The following is a 21,430-nucleotide window of genomic DNA, read 5'->3' as shown; positions in this document are numbered from 1 at the left end:
GGTGCATTGTGTCAGTGTTAATAAGTCAAACAGTTTACTGTGCATTATCTAACAGGATTCCCTGTCAAAAAAGTTCTCATGACATTGTATGTGTTTCCTACCATTTTTTGTTTGCCTACCATAATGACATGTAGTCATGCAGTGGGAAACTCAGAATTAATGTGGTGCCATTAAGAGTGCCAAGGTGAGAGGTGTAGTGTAGGCATACTTATTTGAATGTGTCCTGTTGAAGTGACGGGACGTTTGTTGACATGCCTAACGGATCCTGATCCTGATTCAGCAGGATCAGGAGCGAGCACTTTGTTTGCTCTCGCACTGAACTCTCAAGCCAGTGCCTCTAATTATGTCAGATAGTTAGGTCTGTTAGCTCGCTAACTCTGAGCAAACACCGGCTGAACCCGACTCAAACTCAACAATGAGTGCAAATCAGACCATTCTGAACATTTTAATGTTTGTAAGAGGCAGGGCCGGTTTTTCCCATACAGGATTAAGCTAAAGTCCTAGTGTGCTTTGCATGAGAAGTCACTCAATAACCTATTAATTATTATGAGATAGACTTAATTACCATATGTAGAGCCAATATGTTACATTACATTAAAAATAAAATTATTACGTCTGCACCAAAACTACAAGACCTATCATAAGTTACTATCACAATTTTTTTTTTATTGAGCTGAAGTGCTAAGGTGGAAATGACTGTATACAGCTTCTTCTTCATCTTTTTGCCAGGTGTGTGTGTGTGTGTGAGAGAGAGAGAGAGAGAGAGAGAGTGAGTGTGTGTGGGAGGTGGGGCACTGTAATACCATATTACCATGTAGATCACCAGACTATGTTGCACAGATGCACACTGCTCAGAGGAAACAGAGGACATTGACTCTCTTGATGTAATGGTTTTTTTTTTCAGATACAGCTTCCAAGTATATGTAAGTATATATATTGCAATTTGTTGCTTGAGCTTTGTCAATTGTAATGCTAAAAAATACAAGATCAAATTTGGACTCACTAAGGTGAGTTGGGCCATATCCAACTGATACCGGTGTGGTGACCGTCCTTACATAATGGAATAAAATACACTTTTATTCCCATGCCAGCCAGTCTGTAGCAGTTAAAAAGATGCGCTTCACCCACAATTGACGTGAATAACAGCAGTAAGGATAGGTACTGTTGCTATGAATACAAACAAACGTCGCTCTCTCTTTCTCTCTCTCTCCCCCTTCCTCTCCCCCGCCCCACCCCGCCTCGCCTATCCTCGCCTCGCCTCCCCCCCGCCTCCTCCCTCCCTCGCGCTAAATGTTGTTCCTGTAGTGCTTGTTGCCGGGCAACGAAGGCGTGTCCTGCTTCAATGATTTAAGCAGGGATACCCGTCTCACGCGGTTTGTCAGCTCAGTCTCGTTCAGGCTGCCGGTCCCTGCATGGCAACGGGCGCGAGGCGGAGGGAATCCCCGTGTTGTCGCCTCACTCCTCCCGATCAATTTGCATCAGAAATCTGTCTGGCTCCTTCTACCCGACGCGCCCATCAGCGGCAGCATGGCTCGGACCAAAATATAGCGCGCAACGCGGAGCATAAACTTTAACCCGGGGGATATAACCAAACCCAGCGCACATAGCGATTTGCTCACCCCGAAGAGCAAATTCAACCAAAAGGACTCCACAGACATATTTTTTATTGATGAGGTGTGGGCCTTAAAAACTTTTCATAACTAGAGTTTATTGGTGAACTATGTACTTTTGGACTATAATAGTCTGCGTCGTTCTTTGAGGATAACGCCACAAGGATTTACAATATTTTTGTTTAATTTCAGGCAGCCACCAAATGACTTCGAGATGGCATTAAGTGGGACGCTTCTACCATCCATATCCACATTTGCCAGCGGTCCGACTGTCAAGAGTAAATCCATAGGCAGTGCCAATTCAGTGAGTATGGTCAGTCTTATTAAATCTACTCATCTCATGCCGAGTAGCCACGGACATTAACATGTTGCGAGGGAAAGATCTGGCGTGTGTTTTATTCACAACGCCGTAGTTGTTTTTTTAAGGTTGTTTGATGTTATGGGCACAGTCTGGGCTTCATGCCGCTGTACTGGGGCGTGCACCAACCTAGATACTCTCGTGGATTTTCAGCGTGGAGACAGTGAGTGAATGGATAAGCGCACATGGGCTGGTACGGAGCAAAGGACACTGCACTCCTGCACAGAAAATGCTCTTAATTGTTTAAATTCAATCAATTTGACCTCTGGCAAGATCAAATTGTTTCTAAGGATGTTCGTCTCGTACCGGAGCAGACTGAGCATGTTCTCTGTATACTGAGAGTGACTCAAAGACAAGTGCTCCCCATGCCACTCCTAGTGTTTATTCTGCAATTTCTGTGCGAGGGAATAAGAGTAATCAGTATTCTGCAGTAGCCTGTTCTGTGCCAAGGACACTTGCTACACCAGACTCAGCTCAGCTCTCTGACTGAACTGTCATGGCATCAGTTTCCATCATAGATCCAGATGCCTGTCTCCCTGAGTGCCTTCATTTACAGTCACTATGTTTGTATTTAATGTCCTAAAACAGAATAATCACATAAAGGTATCTATCCAAAACAAGCTGTGTTTTATTAGTAGTTTTCATGACCGACTCTAAAGTGTGTTTACTGTTGTATGTTTCTTCTATACAATAACCTGACATCTACAAATAGCCGTATTCACTATTCATGTCTGTGTGACTTCACTCTAGAGATGGAAGGAGGAGTTGTCCCATCTTAAGAGACCCAGTGTGCCGACCGGAAGCAGCTGCTCCGACCCTGACCACCCCACTGCCACCACTACCACAAGCCCCAGCATGTCCAAGAAGGACACAGAGCCAGACCTGGACTTACTGGACTACGACTTCATCCTGTCCAACTCCATGCTCCAGCAGCAGCAGCAGCAGCAGCAGCAGCAGCAGCAGGAGGCCATGGGGTGCAGCTCAGCCCAGGCCCTGTCTCCGTCCCCCGGCTCGTACTCCTCGTCTTACCCCCTCCCGTCCCCGCAGGGCACGGCCAGCGAGCTGCTCTACACCATCCCGGACATCAGCGATGTCTCTCCCTCCGGCGGTTTCGTGGCAGAGCTCATGAGGCCCGAGCTGGACCCGGCGTACCTCCACCCCACCAGCCTCCACGGCAAGTTTGTGGTCAAGACGACGATGGACATGGGAGAATACAGCCAAGGCGTGAGCGTGAGCAAGGCCTGCGTTACCGCCGTCTCGGACCCGGCTTCTTCACGTGCCTCGCCGCCGTTTGCGTGCCACAGGATAAAGCAGGAGAACCCAAGTAACTGCACCATCTCGCAGCCCATGGACCTTCACCTGGCGGGGGTGAACTCCCAGGGCCGAGGGAGCCAGCAGCGACCCGGCCACCTGGACCCGCACGGCTTCTCCGGTGGAGGGCGTCCAATAGCCAGCAGCAGACTGTCCTCATCCTCCTCCCTGTCCCCTGACCACCCTCTGAGCCGGGAGCACCAGGTGCTGGGCCACCCCCACCCTCAGCTCCCTCTACCTCCCCAGGGATACCACCACAGCTCCCAGCAGGGCTACTCCTCCTTCTCCCAGCCGCCTTCCATGCAGTACCAAGGTCAGTGTCAGCGTCAAGATGCATTGATTTATTGATGGGCCAATCAGCTTTTGCCTGTCATTCATCTCTTGTTGCTACTGAATGTTGTAATTGATTTAAATTAAAACTTTTTTTCCACTTTATTCAAATTCTGTCCATTATTCAAAGAAAAAAACATTCATTCATACAACTCAAAGGGAGGAAATCCAAACAGAACAGACTAGAAAACAGAGAAATGAAAGAAAGCCCAGAGAGTCCATTCAAAATAGTCCATACCTTCCCTGCCCTTTAATCATAACCCCAAAACCAACAATCCAGCAGGGTTGAAACAACAATAAGAAGTCCTCTTTTTTAGCTTTTAAATAAAGTTGGAGCGAAGGTCAGTAGGACCGAATTCAATCAAAGCAGATATAACACACATCATTCATTTAATTTGAATCCCATCCTTGAGCTGTTTGAGACAAGCCTGTCTGTTTTAAATTCACATTTTTTTTACATTCTTTACTAACATTCTCCCTAAATTACTGAAATGTTAACACAGAGTCTTTTTATTCATATTAATTCAGTGTTCATATGTTCGTCAAACTAAACACTTTACCCAGTGGCATGTTGATGCACTTTGCTTCAAATTTTCAAACAGTTTCTATTAAGCCAGGTGAAATAGATTTGATGAATGAAATTGTGGGTGTAATCTATCATAACTAACAAATATGCTACACAGGGACAGGACATATATCATATACCTAAGTATATGAAGTGATTGGCTGCTGTCTTGAGCACTTTATTATTAGCACTTACTACCTTATCGTACTTACTGGATATTTATTCTACACCTGTATGGTGAGGTGAAGTGATGTTGACCATGACCCTCTGACCCTCTGACCCTCTGACCCTCTGACCCTCTGACTCTCTGACCCCACAGAGCCCCTCATGATCTCCAGTGGCGACTGCCTGCCGGAGGAACCAAAGCCTAAACGTGGCCGGCGCTCCTGGCCCCGGAAGAGGATTGCCACACACACATGTGACTACGTTGGCTGTGGGAAAACCTACACCAAGAGCTCCCACCTCAAGGCACATCACCGCACGCACACAGGTTAGACACTGTATGCTAGGTCTTGTTTACATTGTCCTCCTTGTCATCCGTTGACTGTCTTTAGTTTATAGATCTGGTTTAAATTAAATTATGTGACCTGCAACACACCCTTATTGGCCGATCCTTTTTTATAGTCTCACCAACAAGCATATTTTTGTAGTTTTGTAGTTTGCATCTTTATTTAAGAGACATTTACGCTATTGTCATGTTATGTTTCCATTGTCTAGAGCCAGTACGCTGAATTAATATTTAGCACAACCATCTCCGCTACACCACATGTCGACTGGCTTAGTGGCTGCTGTACTACAGTGTACCAACAAATTCATAATTGCTATGAGTCATGAATGGGGGTTGGATGGGTGGGGGATGGGGCTGTTTGGCAGGTGTGATGGAACAGGTTGATACTGATCCTTGCTCAAACACAAACGCAGCCTGATTAGCTTGCCCTTTATACTCTGGCTGCAGGACAGGATGGGCCTCTTTTTCTTCTGCTGAGGTGGGAAGGTTGGGCCAACACTAACCGCTCTGTCTGTCTGTGTCTCCATCACAGGGGAGAAGCCGTACCACTGCGACTGGGAGGGTTGTGGCTGGAAGTTTGCCCGTTCGGACGAGCTCACGCGCCACTACAGGAAACACACGGGCCACCGGCCCTTCCAGTGTCAGAAATGTGACCGGGCCTTCTCAAGGTCGGACCACCTCGCTCTTCACATGAAGAGGCACTTATGAGACTTGACTGGACCAGACTGGATGGCCATGGATGAAGGCTTGAGAGAAATATATGTTATCAAAACCCTGAACAAACTTGTGACTTACATATTTTAAAACCATAATTTGCCTTCAAGCTGTTGTCAAGCATCAAGACAAGCTGTGCTGTCCACGGCTAAAAGAGCATTACTCCGCGAAAAGAGCCTAGAGTTTCTTAAGGGACCAAACTGGAATTTGTCTTATTTAATTGACAAAACTTGGAGGACCAGGTGCCAACAACTTATGACTGGAAATGTATTATTGTCAGGGAAACCAGGAACAACAGACAAACATCTCCCAGAGGCCTTCTATCAGCAACATTAGTCTCTGTTAACAACTACACACTGTTCAAAATACTGTATTAAAATAAACAAATCTATATTTATATATACATTTCACCTGCAATGCCATTAATTTCAGGTACAAATTTAATTTATATATTACAGGATGGTGCTCAGTGACTCTAAAGAAGGGTTTTAAAGAAAAGGTACCAAAGATCAAGGAAAAAATACAAAAGGGTGAAAAATGAAAAGTGCCATATGGTTGTTTGTGTTTCTCGGAGACCTCTCTTCCACAATCTGACTTAAATCAGGTGAACACTTCACTTCTCAATGGTGATGGCAATCTTCAATGCACTGCGGTCGCAAAGTGCAATAATTTATATGAGACATTCATATTTTTGTATTAAATGAGTAACTCTGAACAAAGGTTTTTGTTTATAGCCAAAATATGTAATATAATCTTGAATTTTGTACATTTGTAAATAAAAATGCTTTGTTAATGTTTTGTATTTTACAGTATAATAAAATAAAATGTATTTGAAATGAGATACAATGATTGCTGCTACATGGCTCATGAACAATGTCCTGTGCAACAGTACAATCCATTTAATCAACAAAACATGTCTGAAATGGTTATTCCAACTTATAGTTTCTAACTATAACTTGGAATAAATAAATAAACATGTTGGCACCAGAAGAGAAAGAAGCATTAGTTGGATAGAGAATGACGTGTGTTCAGTAGAGTTTCCTTGAACATTATTTAGTGTATAGTTAATTGTGGCTTTCCATGGTTGTGTAATGGATAAGAGCATTTAAATGACAACAATAGCTCACTGCCGGCTCACACACAATACCCCCCTGATAATGGTGAGATCGCCACAGGCAAACTAACACAATGTTACCGCTAAAAAGATGTTCAAAAATAACACTTCTACAATGTCCTGTTTCCATGGGGTTCTCTTTCCACCTGTCAGAGGGAAGAATGGGGAGGACAGCCAAGTTCCTGGCTGACATTCAATGGTGACACCAAATCAGATTACAGCTCTGAACTGAAGCTGAAGCTCTTTGAATACAATCCACAGAGATGCTATAGTGAGATACTGTCCAGATATAATGAATGTGTATCATTTAGTTAGAATGAACTGCATCTATCTATCTATAGAGACTTGCACTGCTCAAACATAACACAAGACAATGGTAATATTATAAGAAAAATATACATAAATAAAATAATGCTATAGGCTTGATTCCCACTGAACAGTTAAGAAACATCAAAGTCTACACCACCAAAGTGAAACCAGAAGGAAAACTGATACTGGTGGGTCAACAGTCAAAAACTGTATTGGATTCACAACAAATTAACACTGTATGACAATAGCATACTGAGAGCAATAAGGTATCTCTTAAATGCAAGTTTGTACAAATGAGCTTTTGTTGACGTCTTAAAAGTGAATGCAGCAGGTTGTTCAAAAACGTAGTGGTCATGAATGTGTATTTAATTTGGACTTTGGGACGGTCAAAAATGCATCATCTGTAAATCTAAGGTCGTGGTTCTCTTTGATAAGTAATCAATAACATCTAAAATTGATAAAAAAAAATTGGGAGTTTATGATCTCTGAATGATCAGCTGTGTGTTACTACCAAACTGACAATAACATATTCTACCGTATCCTACATCTGCTTCACATGTTCTCAAATTAATCAAAGCCAGCATGAAAAGATGTTTAATTCAGTAGTTTACAGTAACAAAGTTCAAATGGCATAAGGGCCAAAAATGTTTGAAGGGAAACAGACATTAGAGTCTATTCATATGAAGGACATTAATCAAAAGTCAAACTGAAACTTTACATTTCAATTGTATTTAATAAAATTGACATCTTAAATTGTTACATTATTCCCTCCACTATACAAAATTGAAAAGTATGCCTTTGATCTTGACATATTTTGTCAAGATCAAGTTAGTCCTACACATGTTCAGGTTGGGAAGTGAACGCTGATGTTGTCTTCTGGATGCATGTTGTGGTGTATGCTGCCCTCTGTAGGTCTAAATTGTACCAAGCACACCTCCTGCCCCTGGTAACTCCTCATTCATTCCCATGTGGGGCATTGTGTGGAAACGGGCATAAAGTAAACCTTGTATGAGAATTTAATTATAAATTAACAAGAAGTCTGGGGGCAAGGCCAGTTAAATTAACTAGGTGAATTTACTGGGCAGATGATACCAATAAATTATCGGTGAATATAACTTGGATGATCCTCTACAGTGTTTCATGCAGTAAAAACAGAGCGCTTGTGAATGAAGCTATGACCTGTACAGGAGAGATTTTAGTTTCTGCACCATCTAAAGCAAACACAGCAGCACAGGCATGGCTCCTTTTGTCTTGAAAAGTTTATTTTTCCTGGTAAAAAAAAAAAAAAAAAAAAAAAAAAAAAAAAAAAAAAAGACAGTCATAGTAACTAAACCCTACTAGATGTAAACTATATACATGCAGTAAAATGTGTTGACATGTCTATAGAATCTGAATTGCAGTCCAGACTGTAATCTTCTGTGCCTCTTTCCACAGCTTGTGTCTTCAACAAATCAACAAGATTTTCTATCTTGTCGATTTACATGCCTTCAGATGCTGGATGTTAAATCAAAAAAAAAAAAAAAAAAGTGCCATACATGTTGCTTGTTCATTGTCATTTAAACTGAATTTATATCCTGGGATCCACATTACTCGTCAACTGAGCAAGAAAACAAAAACAGGAATGAGAGTGCATGAACAATGCCATAACTTTCAGAATCTACTCCACCAACCCATAATCACTCATAATTTGGAACAAGCCATTTCGGGTTCAGCCATTTTAACACATATTAATTTTCCTTAAGATCATAACAATCATATTGGTCTTAGCTTACATATAATAAAGAAATTGATAGCACACAGGTGATTTCTGATGCATGAAGTAATTTCACTTTAATTTTTCCTCCATTTCAAATTGATCACAAACAACAGCTTGTTCTCACAAACCAGCTAATAATGATCCAGTGTTACCAAGAAAAGGTGAATGTGTTGTAATTTGCAGTAAAATTTTTAGGTAATGTAGAAGGCCTGCTGTTTCCACTTATATATCCAATATGATCAATCAAAACGTAGAGGAAGAAATGAACAACAACAAAAAAAAAAGTAAAAATGAGGATGGCTCTCTTAATCATCGTCAAAGTTCTGTTGTAAAAGGAAGTTTGCAGCCAAGTTCTCGTTCTTCTCACAAGCAAAGTAGGCTTGTATAACAAGTCCCTCTGGGAATCCTAAGGCTTTTAGCTGGAATTGGAGAAAAGAGTTGAAAATGGGATAAACAATATTTCCAATAGGCAAACATGACAACTTGTGCACCACATGTATCAGTTTATATGTTAAGGATAAAAATCAGCTTTGTATTGGACTGATAGGAAAGGCTAGTGACAGTGTTATGTGCCTGCTCACCCTCTCAATGGCCTCCTTCTCCTGCGGCGTGACCTGGATATAGTTCATGTGACTTCCGCTGGGTGCGTCAGCTGCCACCCCTCCTGCTCCCCCTGCACCCCCCGCATCCCCACCTCTGCCAACCTCCGGCACCGCGTCCGGATTGGGCTCGTTCAGCATCTGGATGAACTGCTCCTGGTGGTTACTAATCTCCTGTAGGAGAGAATGAACAGTTTAGGGGCCGGGTCGCTGCAGGACACGGTCTAGAAATGAAGCACTGGCCGAGAGCCTTTTATAAACCCTTCACAAAACTCAAACATTAAATGATTGCATAGTCAAAAGTGAAAATAAAACTGCATATTATCCAGAAACTGTCTGCATGAATGAGTTTTTGCCCCAGCCCGATAACTCTCATTGACAACCATAAATTATTGAAACACCCCATAATATGCTCCTGATACAAAAATGGCAAAAAACACAAACATTAAGCCCAAACAACTTTCTCAACTGTAAAATACTTAATACCAGGAAACTGCTTAATCAAAACCATTTACCAAGGGTCCTCCTCACAGCCACACGTGTTATAAGATTCAGAATAATTTAAATAACATCCCCCTACCTGCAGGAGCTCGGGGTTCTCCCTGCCGATCTCCTGCAGCAGGGCTGGGAGCAGTGCTGCGTTCTGCTGGATCAGCTGTCTCATCACGTGGAACTGGGGCTGGTTTCTTAGGAAGCTCAGAGGGTTGCCTGGAGGGATGAAGGAAGGATGAGAGGGAAAGAGTAAGCAGAAAGAAGCAAGAGATAATATAATTAGAGGACGGAGGCAGAAGGTGAATAACAGAAACACAAGTACACATTTGCTTATTGAGACTGCGGTAAAGCACGGCATGGGCCACTCACCACCTGCGGCACTTTGTGAGGAGCCAGTGTTGGCTGGGACACTTATACCGGCTGTGGGCACAGCTGGCATTCCACCCACTAGAGGTGCCACAGGGTCAGGTCCTCCCGCATGGCCCTCCTCCCTGGCTGGGATGCCCTGTAGAAAAGTCACAGGATACAACATAAGAAAAACCATGCTATGTATAAAAGCGTTTCGCTGTTGGCTGCGTATACCATCGTGAGCTTTTGATTTGCTTGTGCTCTCACTTGAGTTTAGAGTTTGTGGGCCCAGATAGAGCCATGTATACATTTAATAAATTCCAATCATCATTCATGAGGAGGTTCAGGAGATTGTGAATAATTGCTTATGGGTAGAAAAACTTGCACAACCTAGTACTTTCAAGTCACGAACAAGGCAGTAAATTACACAATCCCACATATCCACAAACGCCAAAGGCCTTGTAACTAATGCATGTTAACGAGGTCCTGACCTGTACAGGCGTTCAAAGCTTTACGATAGCCCAAACCCACACTGAGGTACGAGCTATTATGCGTTAGGCCAGGCACCAATCCAATGGTTCAATAACACTTTGTTCAGTAATATTTGCCCTAGAACAAATATAACAAATTTGAAGGAATCCAATTAACCAGATAAAGAAAATACATATTTTTGGTATTTGCGGTGCCCCGTTAAGTCAATTTCAAAATGGCTTTGCAGAGGTGGCAGACACGCGTAAAAAATGTTAGTACATTTTTTGATAGACCATACTCCTTCTATAATGTTTAAAGGCAGTGGTATTGTTTATCCAGTTAAGTATTTTCCAAAAAAGACCAACTTTATTGGATAGGTAAAAAAAAAAAAAAAAAAAAAAAAGATAATGCCTCAGTAAAATGCTGCTTCTGTAAAATTCAAAATAGCTGAAAAGCCATCATGATTCTGATGGTCCACTGGACACATTTGTTAGCATAATTATAGGCCCCACAATGTGGGAGTTACAGACTATTTGTGCTGCAATTAAAGATGATATTTGAACTCTTCAGGCTAATTGGGATAAGGCCATGGATTCATTTTTATTACATAGCTGCAATGATGATTCTTCTTTTGACTACACTGAAAGGTTGAGAAGATTTGCAGCAAGACACATTTGGTAGGGGACACATAACATAATGCTGTCCTTACTGTGAGCAGGTACTCCACGGCTCTGTCTGGGTTGTTGAAGCTGGCTCTGAGAGCGGCCACCACCTGCTCTCTCTCGTAGCCCATCAGCATCATCTCTGTCACTATGTCGTCATACGACTGGCCCGTAACTGAAGGGGGATGGGTCCAACACACACAAATACACCAAGACAGTTAAAGTGCATTTCAGTAGGGTTATAACAATATAGCAGAGTTTAATAGAAAAATAATACATTCGGGCGTGAGTGTGTCCAATTTCTGCACATATCCCACTGTTGGAGAAAGTAGGGGAGCACACTTGCCACCAACTGACAAGTCTGAATGTGAGTAAAGTTGTCCTGTTGCTTTGTTCACAGTGCAGATCCTTCATAGCCATTTTCCTCAGTTTAGCTATCATGTACCTGTGTGTGGAATGGCACATCGACCAACTCAGAAAGGTCTCATGAAATGAGACTCAGGCTTTTCTGTAAAGTACTGTCCCTCGTAGGGTTGTCAAAAGTATCGATACTTCGATAAGTATCGATACTTCGATAAGTATCGATACTAAAATTTGAAACGGATACAATACTCATTTGCAAAAGTATCGATACCAGCAGTGCTTTCTCTTAATGAAAAAAACGCTGCCCACAGTAGCAGTCAGCTGGGTTGTTGCCTCAGTCAGCAAACAATGCTACAGAGTGGTGCCGATGAAGGGGGGTAACACGTCAAACTTGGCGAAGCACCTTAAGGACCGACACGCCAGTCTATATAAAGAATTTCGAGAGGTTAGCGAAAGCTCCCGTTTCAACATCACTGAAGCATTAAACATTTATCATAAATGTTAACGTACCCTGCACATCATCCGTTTTAGTTTAGCTAGCAAACCAAACGTTAGCTACAGAGCTAGCTAACGTTATCAAGTAGGTTTGCCAGATGCCTGGTTTTCGACCGGACTGTCCGGTTTTCAGATGCATTGTCCGGGCCCGGTCAGAAGGCTCGACCGGACGTTGAAATGTCTGATTAAAATCATTCTGTCAATAATAATCCACTAACTCTAGCCCTGCTGATTTTTCCCTATCATTGGTGGGTATCTGCTGCTTCAACAAGCTAAAAGTGTTCTGATAGGCCGATGACTACAGCAGGGTAATCTGCTGTGTAAGTGCACAGTTTTGAATGAGTTTTATCGGGCCTACGTTATGGAGAAGCGTGCGTCTGTCTGTCCGTCCATCTGTCTCGTTTGCACCGGGATTTCCCCCTGCTTTGTCGGATATAAAAGGGACTAGTTTGGGTCTCTGTGTCTGTCTTTTTTGCTTAGTTACTTACAGTCTATGCTGCAGAGGCCAGGAGGCAATATGACGTTTCACATGCTTGTGCAGTATAAGCTCACTCCCCTCAATAAAAAAAGGAGCAAATCATGATGGCGATTGACACCTGTCAATCAAAAATGTGTTGTTTGATCTCAGACAACTTTAAAATATTGTTTTCATGTTAAAATTATATTTTAACATGAAAACAACATTTAAAAAAAAAAAGATTGAAAATTCATTTTTTCCCCCCGTGGTATCGAAAATGGCATATCGATATTTTCCTGGGTATTGTATCAAAGTTAGAAATTCTAATATCGTGACAACCATAGTCCCTCGTCTCCCTTCGAATTCAGCATCAACCTTTGCCAATTTGAGCTAGCCAATTTGCTCGCTTTCTTGCTAGGTACCAGTGAATGAATGGCACTTAGGTAGTGTGAGTGTGTTGGAGGGGTGAGGCTGTGTTGTTTTGCACACTGTGCACAGTACACTGCGTGGCAACTGGAACCTGAACTTCCACAAACTAGGACTACAGTTGGGTGGGCCAAAATGAACTGACAACCCAGATTCACACATGGACCAACAAATTTATGGGCTGACTAGAGCTCAATTAAAAAATAAAAACTGCACAGACGGTGCAGTATTTGCAGCATAAGATTTTGTTAAAAGCAATTCAAGATATTACATTTGTCATATCTCTGCCATCAACCATCAGAAAATAATCACATAAAAATTTTAAAAATTAGGTCTTACCCAGAGCTGAAATTGCTTCATCAACTAAGTTTGTGTTTGTGGAGGCCTCACAGGTTCTGCAAGAGAAAAGCAGACCTTTGGTGAGGCATGATCTGTACATCAGTTCTCAAAGCATTATGCAATGCTATCAGAGAAACAGTTTTAAAAAAGATCTACCCGTTCTTTACCCGATAGGGGCGGAAGCTGGGTCAGCAGTCGGGTCAGCAGTTGACGGGTGCCTCTCGTCTGGTTTGTCCTCTGTGGGTGCCCCCTCTTGTGGGGGGTCGGGGCTGGACACTGAGGCAGCGGGTGCTGTGGGACCTGTAGTGCTGGAGGCCATAGTGGCAGTTGAAGGCTGGGGAGCTGTTGGGGCCGCTTTAGGCTGCAAAACAATTTAAGAATATAAAAAATTTGCAACCTCTATATTTTTTCACTTTGAATTCACGATGGGTTATTTACAAATCCGGTTACCAACACAGGTGGGTTTGGAGCAAATTGTGGAATGTTAAGTTTCACTTAAGTTTTCACAGCAGGAGACTCTGTGGATGGAGTACAATGCTGCTGGTCTGCACATCTCCAAATGACAAATCAATTAGAGATCCATTTTCTATACATTGACAAACTTATGATTTTGTGCCTTTGTATGGGAAACACTACATCTCATAGTCAAAGACGCCTGCTAGAGGCCATCTGACGAAGTGTATCATTTCACAAAGCGACAGATGACTGACTGACTGACCTGAATTTGCTTTGTGATGCCATCAACTGCGCCGTGGGAAAAACACTTCAAGTAATTTCTACATTGTGAATGATGGCAATGTAATAGCAACAGTGAAACATCAGTGGGTTCTTAAATCCAAGTCAATAAAACTGTCCCCCAAAGGAAGCAAGCATGTAGCAAACGTCTCCATATTTGCACACAAATGACAAATAAATACAGTCCAGACACATGCAGTCTCGTCCTTTTCCAAGCTGTGATCTGCTGCTGTCATCTGTAACCATGAGCTACTATAGCAGCTGAGCCAATATCAGGAGGTGTGCACCATTAGGCACCACAGGGAGGTCACTTAACTCACATGTCATTTTCCTTCTTTTTTCCCCCCGATCTCCAACAAAACACACAAAATGATCAGTTAGGTCTCTCCCCTGTACACCGTACCCTCCTCCAATGACATGGGAAGTTGATTAACCCAACTGCCACCGTCAGTGGTGATCACACTGTGAGCCACTTTCTCATGTGTATCAGACAGACTTAAGTGGCTGGCTGTGAAGAGATGGTTTACAAAACATAATAGTTCAGTGTTAGCTCCTATTCAGCACTTTCTGTGTGGCATAAACAAGGGGATGGTCTATATATTTAAAAAAAATCTCATGTTGAACAAACAAAACCCGCCCATTTCTAAACCAATTATAAATCCCCACCTTTGCCACCATGACGACCACAAAGTTCTTCTCATCGATTTTGTATTCCTTGAGGGCCGTGTCATCACTGAGGATTTTACCTAGGAAGAAATGGCAAAATTAATCACAATTCTGCAGGCATTACCTCTGTTAAAACAGAAACTCTAGGATGAGAAAATGTTGAAATACGGCGCATGGTCCCATTGAAGAATAAGATATAAAATATATAGCTTGGTACAAACCAGACTGAATACAGACTACTACATTGTCTGCATATTACACAATGTCCCATAAACTTATATATAGGAGTAGCTAGTTGAGTAGTAGAAGTAACTGCTAAGGAGCCCAGATGCTTGCTCTACCTACTTTTTTATTTTTTTTAATTTTTATTTTAAGTTAAAGCTCATTTAAGCGGTCTACTGCACAAGGGCTCAGGGCTTTATTCTTCTAGAAATCTGAAGGAACATTAATGTGGAACAGCTGTTTAAGATGGCAGGACACTTCAAACATGTATAAAATGCCAATCTCTTATTAGCCAGATGAATCTATGGTTAGCTGCCTAGCAAAATATGCTTGTCCTGTAGACATTGATTAAACAAGCTGTCACCCAACACTGCTGTTCAATTTCCAGACACTGCCCCTGTCCCCTACTAGACAACTCATATGGTGGCAAAAAAGATTTTTAGCCATTTCCTACCATACATGCTCCGTGTCTTTTAAAATCGTTTAGAAGAAAGATAAGAGATTGTTGGAAAGCTTGATTAAGCAACAATCTGGCAGATAAGCACATTAGGAGATTGTTTTTGCCCAAGCTGCTACCTATGCAGTTGTCTGGTGTAGGCCATATTTGCCATTGACATCAATAGGTTAAGAGGCCTTAAATGAATTAATTTAACTCAGAACACATCCTTTCCACTGATGACCCTAACTACTTAATTTATTTTCATTGTAGGGATAAAATAGGTAGACAGAGAAAAATGACAGTGACTGCCTAAACATGGCACAAGCTTGACAACCTTGCTGCATTGGCAAGGAAATATAGAGTGGATAGGAAGGACCAGAGAGAGAGAGAGAGTCAGAGACAAAATACAGGTTGATGTTCAGTTGATGCTGCCTTGATGTAGCAACAGAGAGACTATATTGCTCGCTATATTTATTTATATGGCTATATTTTAATTGTTTAGGTTGGTTATTTGAGGCCTAACTTGAAAGATCAATAAAATATCAAGAGTTTAATCAATAAAATGTGAAGTATATATTGTTGAAACTCTTGTGGGCTTATTTGGGACACATATGGGCTTAAAGGGTACACATGTACCTTATAAGCCCACCCTGGACTTTTCATGTTTGCAGTTAAATTAAGTAATTTAATTTTGTCAATTTACAATAAAATATACTACAAATGTTAAGATGAGAGATAGATTAATAATAATTAATTATATTTTTTGGGAAGCAATTAACATACCTATGAGAATATATGTCAAATTTAGATTTGGGTGGGCTTAATTGGGTCATCTACCCTACACGTTAAGAGATATAAATTTATTAGCTTGCTATCTTTGTCTGGAGAGAGCTTAATAAGTAATGTGCCAGAAAAAAAGAGACAAAAAAATGTTAGGAGGGATATGAAGCTTCCCTGAGTTTTACTAGGCTGCTACCTACAGATTCATCTGGAAGGAGCTAACCGATTTACTTGTCTAGAAGACAGACTTGCAAAGGCGAGCAGTGTTTCCTGCAGTTAGCCCGTATATAGTCAAGGCAGGCTCTCTTAACGAATACTGCCGCCTTGACAGGAAAAACAAAACAACCCCTCAATTTGATTTTTTCGGAGTTTATTTTCAGTGAGACCAAAGGAGTGTTGAACAAAGCATCCATGCCATATGCTGGCCCAAAGCGGCATTGTGGTCGAAGAGGAGCACAATTGTGTCAGTCACGATTGTGAAGTAGCCTAATGCTGGTACTTTGTTACAACTTTGGCCAACATTAATGATATCAGGAAGCCCATCTAAAATGCTGATAACTGGCTATGTTAGCAAGTAAGATAAATACAGCAAATTGATTCCCTTCCTGCCATTGCAAAAAATAAAATAAATAAATAAATTCCACTGCGTTTCTCTCTGATGGAGTTCAACTTGTCCCCCACCACCACCTTTGACTAACATTTCCTGTGGGAAACCCAGAGCGGCCTTAATGCTAGGATTAAACCTATGCTAAGCTGCTGCCAATATAGTTTTTAGTTAGTATAATTTTCCTGCAGCTGATGTTTTACAGTCATTTCCACAAGTAGTTTGTATAGCTTCACTAGCTAGCACTGATTAGCTATAGCTTCAAGTTCTTTCTTCAAAATTCAGGTTTTAATACAAGCTAATAAACAGTGCATGCTGTAAGTGCATCTGCTTTACTTAACAGAGTGAAAGTCAAATACTGCAGTTCTCAAAGACTTTGCAGTCATTCAGCAGTTCTGTGTCTTTTCTTAGCTCCACTGTTGGGTAAGATAGCTCTACAGTGCCGCATTGTATCAGTAGGACACCACTGAGAGTCTAAAACAGCGTGGGTAAAAACATTTGTTGTTGCATGCATAATCCAAGCATAAGTAGAATAAATCCAACGCACACAACACTTGCATAGTAATGCCATGCATCTGCAATTAAAGATACAGCAACAGATTCTTTTTTAAAATTAATTAACTTCCACTGGAGCACAAGGGGTAAGCAAAGAGTTCGGTAACTTTTGCATAAAAAAAGGCTAGTTGTACACGGCTGCTGTCTACACACATTCTGTCAAACAGTGACAGATGGTCGCAATGGAGTAGCTCATAACCACTTTTGCTATCATGACAGTATTATGCTCCTTCTCACTGGATAGAATGCAACATGCAGAGGAGACGAGCATGGCATCCAATATGACTACAGTCAGGAGAACCTGTCTGCATAAAAAAAATAAAGGCCTAATTTGTGGGAATTCATAAATGCATCATCTACTACTTAATCAAGTAATCACTGATCAACTGAAAATGCAGTGTAGAATCCACCTGCATGTTAAAGAAGCTCATACTAGCTGCTCTGCTGCAGCTAGTATCGTTTCATAAAGAAAACACTGTTGTAAGGAGGTTTAAAAACAACACTGTAACATACCAGCATATATCAGTTTCTGTCCGGCGATTGGAAAACTGTCCTTCCCCTTCTCATGTTCAATCTTTTCTTTTAATGTCTTTACCTGTGGAAATAAGAAGAAAGACCACTTTCCTTAAAAGTTACCAAGTGCTGTAAAATAAAAGGAATGAAACAATCAGCTGTGATAAAAGGAAGAGTTGCACTACTGACTGTTAAGGCCCCCTCAAATCAGAAATGGTACAAGACAATGCAATGGAAACTTACACACAACATAAATACACTTATAAAATAAAGTCCAATCAACAGTTCACCAACTCGTTGCTACACCATAAAATTTAAGTTGAATGACAGCTGATTCTACTGGCTCATTGAGCTCTACACAGAGTTCAGAAACCATGTTGGACACTGGACTCAACCAGTTCACAGAATTACAGCATAATGACGGCAATAACAAGTTTACCAATTCAATGCAAGTTCATAAAAATGAGTTTTCAGTTGCGTTAAAAAAAAGACAGTTTAATGATTGTACACCCTGAAGCAGGCTGATCCAAAGTATAGGGGCCATGAGTCTGAATTCTGCCCAGGTAAATGTTTAGAGGTTTGTTTGCATTTCTAAACCTATGCTTCAGTACATAATAAAAAAGCCGATTACTGAGGGTCAAGTTAAACCATCCATCAAAAATAACACTGATGAATCAGTATAATTTTAACCACAGAATTACGTTAAGTTAACTTTGACTCTGTCTTTGTCTATCAACGATCAGTTTTCTTTCAACTATGTTGGCAGCATTTTAACTAGTTTAGCTTTAACTAGCTTAGCTAACACTAGTTAACTTGGATGGCGAGTTTCGACTGGACTACATAACGTTTCCGCTTTATTAACCTTCAGTGAAACATTCATGGAAATTAGTCGAGAAGATAAGCTAGCAAGCACAGCAAATGAATGCTACAAGTAGCTAATCAGGGATATCTCATCCAGTATCCAACCACACCAATTTAGTAGACTGCCAATGAACTAAATTAACGTTAACTAAATGAACAATATCGTTGCCTCAGTCAGCATCGATAGTTTTACTTTGTCATTTCCTCACAAAGACCTGCGTGTGAGCCAGCCATTAGTTTGCACATAGCTTTGCCAAAAGCTGTATGAAATAAGATAATACTATAATAATGACAATAATAATAGAAATACTAATGATAATGTTAATTTATAGCTAATGGTGCGTGGATGTTGATTTATTTCATAGTAAACAAACTAACCTTGGTTTCCAGGCTGGCTGACAAACCATTGAACTTGTCATCCTTTACCCCACCTGACACCTTCCTTGGGCTACGTCTAAATGCTGCCGTGAGACAAAGTCATTTCCTAAACAATTATCAAGCAGTTGACGCAAGTCTGTCCCAAATTTCACGTCAAACCCCATCATATTAACTCCACCACGAAGTCCATTCAAAGCGCCGTACATAAATACCGGTCAAGTGTAAGCAGATCCATTAACTGATCGGCTAATTCCAAACGGGCAATAAGTATCTCGTTCCAGGACATAGCCATCTCCCACTCCACCCCCTCCACAAATGTATGGTTTCAACTCTCACCGTCTCCTCTGCATCGATGTCGATTTTAAACGTTTGCTGTTGTAAGGTTTTCAAAGTTATCTGCATTTTGGCGACTAAGTTTTCTCCCCTGTCTCTGCTCAAACGCTGTGGATCCAACTTGAAAGAATCTTTGCTGTTTTCGTTGGCTCATTACAAACTGTCGGCCGCCATAACGGTTTGGCTTTCTTCTTCTCTTCAAATAGGGGGCGACAATGGCAGCTAGCGCTCCCACTGGCTGCACTGAAATACTGTGGAAATCACCTATTTTTCAACAATACTAAATAATGTCACATGAATAATCGATTCTACTGACTTAACCAGAGCTATTTTTAATGAATGCAAATATAAACTATGACTGAAAAATAATCAATAAATAAACTACTGTTTATATATGGTAGTGTTTAAGTTTCCTTTAAATTAATGCACTCTGTAATATAATTTCTCTACAAACCAGCTCAGAAAGTTCCATTAAAAAAAAAAAATAAATAAAAAAGAAATAAAAAATAGTTATGGTTACCCTTGTGGTTATGCTATGTGTGAATGTGAACGTGTGAATGGAATTTAATATATCTATATATGTATTTCTACAATTATTTTGCCACTCTCACAGAAGAGAGGCAGCTTAATTAAAAAGGCCTCCCCCATTCTTTGGAAAAGTGGTTGCACCCAAGCCTCAGCTCTCTAGGAAAAAAAACCAAAAAAAAAACACTCTTTGGTTCTTCAGAGTGCAAACTGCGGCGACACAGTCCGCGTCTGGCAGGTGGGAGTTAACAGGTATTCATGATGTGACACTGTGACATTCAATAAAATCAAGAAACAGTTTGTCCACAAATGTTAAATAAGCTAGCTGATTACAGTTACAGTTAGCTTCTTGGTATTGCAAAAACTCACACAAGCAAATGCTGCCTGTCCATGCTAGTACTTTTTTTTTAAATTTTGTTCGTTTAAAGCGTTTTTGTTTTTTTTTTGACAGATTTAACATCTCAATGCACCAGTCAATAAGCGAATGCAAAGCTTATATTGAATTGGCCTACATGTGATTAAAGAAATTTACTTTTGGATTGTTTATGACGACATTCACGATAATATATTACTTTCACAATGTGAAATTTGAGTTTTTTACTTTAGTTTTTTACTTTACAATATTACTTTCACATCACTTTCGCATCGCAAAATCAAAAATAGCCCTGTATGAAAACGCAACAGTGTTTAAACAGGTTATTTTCACTGATAATGGTTACTGAAATTCATAGCAGACAAATCTAATGCACCTTGATCTACAGTAAGGGTCATTTATCGTCGCACTGCTGACCTTTGATTTCAGAGGTTCCCAAATAATAGTAGCCTACTAGCCTGTGAGTGAGTATAAACCGTTGGGAGTGATCTCCTCCCTGCGTGTCATGGTAAAGAACTAGCTACTGTCTTTAGTTGTGGTGTGCTTCCTCCGTAAAAAATTAATACATTTTCATTACATGAATAGACTAGGATAGAATAGGACTTTTATTGTGAAAAGGTTTCACACAGGCAAAATATGAGCACTGCCTACTTCCTTTCACATGCTTGCGGAGCAAGCATAAAGTGTCGTTGGAAAGAGCGATGATTAGCTCTGTTTGTGATCAGGAAATAGTGCGGCCTGCAGATATTTGCACTGGAGTGTAGGATTAAGTTTGATTTAGTGGTCAGAGCGGGCCGGTTATATTATGTGAGCCAGCTTTAAAATCAAGCTTTGGGTGAAGGTACAGAAAAAATATTGTTCTATTGATTTTCTTCAAAAGAAGAAGAAAGTAAGTAAGAAAGGTAAGATGTGTGCTAGGTTTGGTTAAACAAGTGGTTGATTATCCAAATATGAACAGACAGAAAGCAACCAGCTGTGTTTGGTGAGCAGACTGCACTAGTGGCCAGATGGGCACTGGAGAGCTATCGTTAGCTTGGACTGACACTTGACTTGGCTGACAGCTTCTTGGTTGGATGCCAACAGGCTACAGCTAAACTCTTCATTGTTTTACAATGCAAAATGGCTTTTCAAGGATGTTGCGCTTTGCTATAGTCGTTATAATGCTGGACCATTCAAAACAAAATGCCTTGTGTCTCCAGTCTGCTATCTGGTTAGTTAC

The 21,430-nt window shown here is 41.0% G+C and overlaps 2 protein-coding genes across 3 annotated transcripts; one reads left to right on the top strand and one right to left on the bottom strand.

The window, feature by feature from the left end:
- The first annotated feature begins 821 nt into the window (after positions 1-821).
- On the top strand, positions 822-6,285 carry klf4 (Kruppel like factor 4). 2 transcript variants are annotated; one of them, XM_071515706.1, is made up of 5 exons: positions 822-923; positions 1,803-1,914; positions 2,719-3,592; positions 4,494-4,664; positions 5,215-6,285. In XM_071515706.1, coding segments are annotated over exons 1-5 (1,335 nt in total). In that variant the 5' UTR covers positions 822-921; the 3' UTR covers positions 5,391-6,285. The 2 variants fall into 2 exon arrangements, with proteins under 2 accessions (XP_071371807.1, XP_071371806.1); XM_071515705.1 differs by lacking the exon at positions 822-923 and adding an exon at positions 1,398-1,674 and having other exon boundaries at positions 5,215-6,284.
- A 1,247-nt stretch (positions 6,286-7,532) lies between these two features.
- rad23b (RAD23 homolog B, nucleotide excision repair protein) lies at positions 7,533-19,500 on the bottom strand. Its single transcript, XM_071515701.1, has 10 exons — positions 19,317-19,500; positions 17,742-17,823; positions 14,629-14,708; positions 13,395-13,588; positions 13,228-13,283; positions 11,195-11,322; positions 10,036-10,171; positions 9,755-9,882; positions 9,157-9,348; positions 7,533-8,994 (listed from the first exon to the last, which is right to left on the bottom strand). The coding sequence occupies exons 1-10, from the start codon at positions 19,380-19,382 to the stop codon at positions 8,881-8,883; spliced, it is 1,176 nt and encodes a 391-aa protein (XP_071371802.1). The 5' UTR covers positions 19,383-19,500; the 3' UTR covers positions 7,533-8,880.
- Between the last annotated feature and the right edge of the window lie 1,930 nt (positions 19,501-21,430).

The sequence above is a fragment of the Centroberyx affinis genome, unplaced genomic scaffold (genome assembly GCF_046629955.1).
Source record: "Centroberyx affinis isolate AG114_WGS23_722 - 3 ecotype Tasmania unplaced genomic scaffold, CSIRO-AGI_Caff_v1 ptg000366l_1, whole genome shotgun sequence".
NCBI lineage: Eukaryota > Metazoa > Chordata > Actinopteri > Beryciformes > Berycidae > Centroberyx > Centroberyx affinis.
Note: the sequence above shows the minus strand (reverse complement) of the source record. Positions and strands in the feature narration are given on the sequence as shown.

What these genes read in the sequence shown, in the direction of transcription:
- klf4 (XM_071515705.1), top strand. An exon ending in CCATAGGCAGTGCCAATTCA is followed by an intron (nt 1,915 to 2,718) that starts GTGAGTATGGTC and finishes ACTTCACTCTAG; the next exon opens with AGATGGAAGGAGGAGTTGTC. An exon ending in GCCTTCCATGCAGTACCAAG is followed by an intron (nt 3,593 to 4,493) that starts GTCAGTGTCAGC and finishes CTGACCCCACAG; the next exon opens with AGCCCCTCATGATCTCCAGT.
- rad23b (XM_071515701.1), bottom strand. Translation starts at nt 19,382, where the DNA reads ATGCAGATAACTTTGAAAACCTTACAACAGCAAACGTTTAAAATCGAC. An exon ending in CTCACAAAGTGCCGCAGGTG is followed by an intron (nt 9,883 to 10,035) that starts GTGAGTGGCCCA and finishes TCATCCCTCCAG; the next exon opens with GCAACCCTCTGAGCTTCCTA. An exon ending in AGAACCCCGAGCTCCTGCAG is followed by an intron (nt 9,349 to 9,754) that starts GTAGGGGGATGT and finishes TCTCTCCTACAG; the next exon opens with GAGATTAGTAACCACCAGGA.